The sequence below is a fragment of the Symsagittifera roscoffensis genome, chromosome 6 (genome assembly GCF_963678635.1).
Source record: "Symsagittifera roscoffensis chromosome 6, txSymRosc1.1, whole genome shotgun sequence".
Taxonomy (NCBI): Eukaryota; Metazoa; Xenacoelomorpha; order Acoela; family Convolutidae; genus Symsagittifera; species Symsagittifera roscoffensis.
Window position 1 is genome coordinate 55757639 of NC_087067.1, and position 4816 is coordinate 55762454.

Genomic DNA, 4816 nt, shown 5'->3' on the forward strand with positions numbered 1-4816 from the left:
ATGCGGCATCATTTCTTTCCTCTTGCTTCAGTGCCAACCGCAGCAGCAGCAGAACAGAATGGAGAAGAGAAGGAGGGGGAGGAGGAGGAGGAGCTGACTCACAATGCAAACACAGGGGCCAAGTACTACACCATGGAGGAGATGGGGCCACACTCGACTGTGGGCTCCCTGTGGATAGTGGTGGATAATCTAGTGTATGACATCACCAACTTCACCCTCGAACACCCCGGCGGAAAGGAGATCCTGTTCGAGCAGGGCGGCCAGGACGCCTCCACCCCCTTCGAAGACGTCGGACACTCCAGCGACGCCAGGGAGATGATGCGACAGTACCTCATAGGAGAAAAGCACCCCCAGGAACAGAAGAGGAAGAAGAAGCAGAAGGGCGGCTCAAATCGGGGATCCTCGGGTTCTGGGAGCAGCGCCGGCGACTCATCTGAACGCTCCTGGCTCAACCAGTTGTTTGTTGGCGTGGGGTTGGCGTTGGTGGGCGTGGCAGCATACACAACATTGTATTGAAGTTTGACTGAATTAATGTGACTTAGACTATTATCTTGTTTTCCATTTTGAGGGCACAATGGACTTGAGTCTGGAATCTAATAGCTTGATGGGTTTATATTTGTATGTGTATGTACATTGTATTCATAATTCAGTTTTCCCTCTGGTTTTCAAGCTCACAGTTTATCTGCCCGTTTTTAATGCCTCGTTAATTATGCTGGTCAGTCAACTCAAGGCGCAAATGTGCCTTCTGTGTTCGCCTGAAAATTCTCAATTTCAGTTTTCCAAGTGTCAATGAGCGTAGTGATTACTCTTATATAGGTCGTGATGGTTTTTCTTTTTCTTTTAGAAAAAGTCTTAAATTTTAACCACACTCAAATTTGGTTTTCCGTGGTTTGAATTTATTTTTTTATTTCATTTGATTTCAGTTTTTAAGAGATAGCCGAACTCCACTGTAGAGCAGCAAACGTGTAAAGGTCACGAAAATTGTAATCAACTTCTTGTTTCGAAAGTTGTATTTCATTTTCAGGTTTCCCAGCGGAATAAAAATTTTACTTTTTGATTCAGTTTCTCAAATTGGATCAACTTTAGCAGAAAAGCGTCAATCGTGAAATGTTCTGGATGTCCAAAGAGCTTCAAGGGCATCATTTTCTTGAAAATTCGAAGAGATTTTTCAAATAACAAGTCAGTGTTTTTTGACAGGTTTGATGATCTTCTGAATTTTTCATGCCTCAAGGATTCGACCCATCAGGAATTCGACCCACTACTATTTTAAGAATAGATACTCGCCATGCTTAAGATTTTTCAGCGCATTATTTTGACATGTTTAGAATTTTTGCACGTTTAAGCTATATCGTATATTGGAATGGATAGGAAATTTTACTGCTTGAGTTTGGTGTTTTTTTTTACACTTGGGACGCAAAGTGTATTAGTACGAACTTTCTTTTTTTTCCAATCCAAAATGCAAATAAAAAATAAAAGTGCTCTTTTTGGTGGGGCTTATGAATCCGTAGGTTGAGGCGGCAGTATATTATCATTTGTGCTTTGACATGGCATTAAAAAAAAAGTTAACACAGCTGATACATTTTTAATTCGTTAAATCAACCGAAAAAAGTTGTGTCTCAAACAACAGTACAAAGATCGATTTCAGAAGTTTTCCAACTCAATGTATCTCTTTTTTTTAAATGTATAGTTTGGTTTTATGCTTTGCAACCTAATAGCTACAAAATTGTCTTTTTGTATTTGGTGCTACTTTTGCTACATCGACGCAATCTCATAGCTACATAATTGTCTTTTTATCTTTGGTGCTACATCGAGTTGGCAGTTTATTATCATATGTAGCTGCATTATTGATGGCTAGTTTTTGGGAATTTTAAGCATCTGTGGCTGAGTGGTTAATGCGGGAGACTCAAATTTGTTAGGTCGCAGTTTCTAGTTCGACACGTAGCGGAGTTTTTGCTGATTCGAATCTGATTTCTTCTTTTTTTTTACTCGATAGAGCTGCTTTTAGCTCGTGTTCTCGTGTTATTTTTTTGGTCGTGTTATTTTTTTGGTCGTCTTCTCGCCTCTGTGTGTCAAGTTTGAAATTAGCAACCCATCAGTGAGATGCTGTCAGGGTCACCCTATTAATGCGTTAGCGGAAATTTAGCCCGTCCTAGAAATCGTATACTTTATATGGCGTGTTGGGAGATGATTTTCACAAAAATATCTCAAATTTAACAGTAGTATACAAACGGTTAATGAGAAGTACATAGCTGGGCATCAACTTACCAATACGATAAATAGAAAAGCTAGCAAGGGACCAATATCAAAATTGTTCGAATCTTGAAACAATTAGTCTCTCCTATGGTGAAACATGTAGGACGGTACCGATATGGCAACAACCCCCCCCCCAAAAATTGAATATAGGAAATTAATTTTAGGAAGTTACAGGACGGGTACTAGAGATAATTTGACCTGGGCTTGCAAAAATCTGCAAAAACCCGGGCTTGCCATGATGGGTAGGTTCGTTTTTTCTGCTTTCTCTGCTACCCTCCCAGAAGAACTATCTCGACAGAAAACTGCCCAACAACCCAGGTAGTTTTTCGACCACTTAGGAAAGAACCGCATGAGATTGGCAAATTAAACAGCTTGGTTTAGAGGTGAAATTGGACGATCATAACTCAAATAAAAAACTAAAACTGCCATAACTAAAGCTATAAACAAAACTCAAATAAAAAACTGAATAGAGATTAACAAATTGCCCACCTTAAAAGAAACGAAAGATTACGATTTATGTAGATAGTTGGTTTGCATCAGAGTTGAGAACAGTGATTCTTGAAACTAGTGATCAAAGTACCTCAAATAAATAGCGATCCGTAGGGAATCTATTAATTTTATCCGTAGTCATTCAAAGTACCTCAAAGGAATAGCGATCCATAGGGAATCTATTAATTTTATCCGGACGAACTGAGTACTTGATTGGAACTACCGTATGTAATTGGGTAATTACGATTCTCTAGAGAGATTGACAATCAATTAGTTGGGTTCGTTGGAAACTATGTTGCAATTAGGCAAATGTGCTGATGAATCGCTGACATTTTTCTTGGATTAGGTTATTGGATTACATTCAGGCCACTGAGAGCATTTTTATTTGGACGTTACTGTGAATTTATTCGTATCGAATTTTTTTGCGATCGTATTGAGTACACAGGACAGCCTTAAGAGCAGTACAAAAGGGGCAAGTAGGACAATATAGTACAGAATAATTGCCACCAACCTAACCCTTTCGGGACTTTGAACAGTAGTGAATCTCGGTCGCCCAGCTGATTTCACTAACCATGGGTCCGTTTGTAGAGTCGTCAAGAGAGAGAAGGAACCTAGAGAAACAACCCCCTAAATCTACTTTGGCGCTTCCTTTCGGGATTGTGGATAATAGTGAATCTCGTTCTCCCAGCTGATTTTATTACCTAAGGTCCACTTTGCTGTGCCGTTAAGGGAGAGAACGAACCTAGAGAAGCAGCTCTGTAAATCTACCTTGGCGCCATATTCTGGATGGGCCATATTGTCGATTGTAGTTACCAAAGCATGCTGTAAGTGAACGAGACGGTTTGAAAATAAGAATAATAACAGAGAGCGTGTGTTGATGGTGGAGGCTGCAAAGGCAGTGGCAGTGGCAAATGCTCTTGACAGGCAGGAGATGTTTGGATTCGGAACGATCCGACCCGACCGCTTTCCCCCCAACAGTTATCAGATATGGGTGGACTGGAGGAAACACTTTGCTTGGGTTGCAGAAGTCGAAAACCCATACTCACTTTGCTCTGGGGTTTTCGTTATTAACATAACAAAAACCCCTGAGTGCTAAAGATGTTTGTACATTATACTCTTCAGCGTTCTAATGAAAAATTCCGCGGCACAGTTTCTGGATTTGCTGTGTGTATGATAAACTTCCAATTTTTTTATCGGCGCAAAATATCGGCTCTTTTCCTTTATCTAACCATAGTTTAATTGAAGTAAAAAAAGGGCCTTCATTGTTGATAATTTTCAGAAAAGCATCTTTCACAGTTGTTGAATATCTGTTCTTTAGTGGTTGAACCCTCAAGTATCGACTCAAGAAGTCGACTGCAAGTAAAAAATATTTTGTACCACTGTTCTCCTTTGCAGTATTATCCATTTAGGCAACGTCCATGGACCAAATATGGTTATTGCTCAAACTGACAACACCCAGACGTTTGTATTTGTATTTATTTAGCTTGAATTTGGAATACGTAGATGAGGATTTCAAAAATTGGTCAACTTTTTTGCATTAAAGCCAACTTCACGAAGTTAGATTTTGAACACTTCCATATGCTGCCGGATGTGTCAGAGAGTAGTAAATTCCCCGTAAGAGCCGATCTTCTTGCTCCGACAACTGGGGTCGTTGATGTGATCTGTGTTCTTCGTCTTGCTCTCGATTACTCTCCCCTTCATAATTTTTGTTGTTAGTGCGTAACTGTTCCGTATCAAGTTATCGAGTTTTTAAGCCGAAACAAAATTTCAAAAGATTTCCGTATTTGGGGTGCAACTTTTTGTCCTTTAATTGAAAATCTTTCATAAGTTTTACAGCGTAAATTTTTGGCTTCGTATCACCATTTGCTGCTGCCGATGCAACCAAACCAAGTCTCACTATTTTATCAGACGTGTTTAGAAACCTGTCGGGATGATTGTCTTTCAGTTTTGAAATTTTCCGTATGCGCATACGTTTGTTGTGGTAGGCGCTTCTGGCTGATGTTGCAGTAGTAATTATGTGCTGTTCAAGCAGCGCAGGTTTCTCCTCTTTTTCCTCGCCCTGCTTTTCCTCTTT

The 4816-nt window shown here is 40.0% G+C and overlaps 1 protein-coding gene across 1 annotated transcript; it reads left to right on the forward strand.

The window, feature by feature from the left end:
* On the forward strand, positions 1–516 carry LOC134848831 (cytochrome b5-like). Its single transcript, XM_063866343.1, has one exon. The coding sequence runs from the start codon at positions 1–3 to the stop codon at positions 514–516; it is 516 nt and encodes a 171-aa protein (XP_063722413.1).
* Positions 517–4816: the final 4300 nt, after the last annotated feature.

What these genes read in the sequence shown, in the direction of transcription:
- LOC134848831 (XM_063866343.1), top strand. Translation starts at nt 1, where the DNA reads ATGCGGCATCATTTCTTTCCTCTTGCTTCAGTGCCAACCGCAGCAGCA.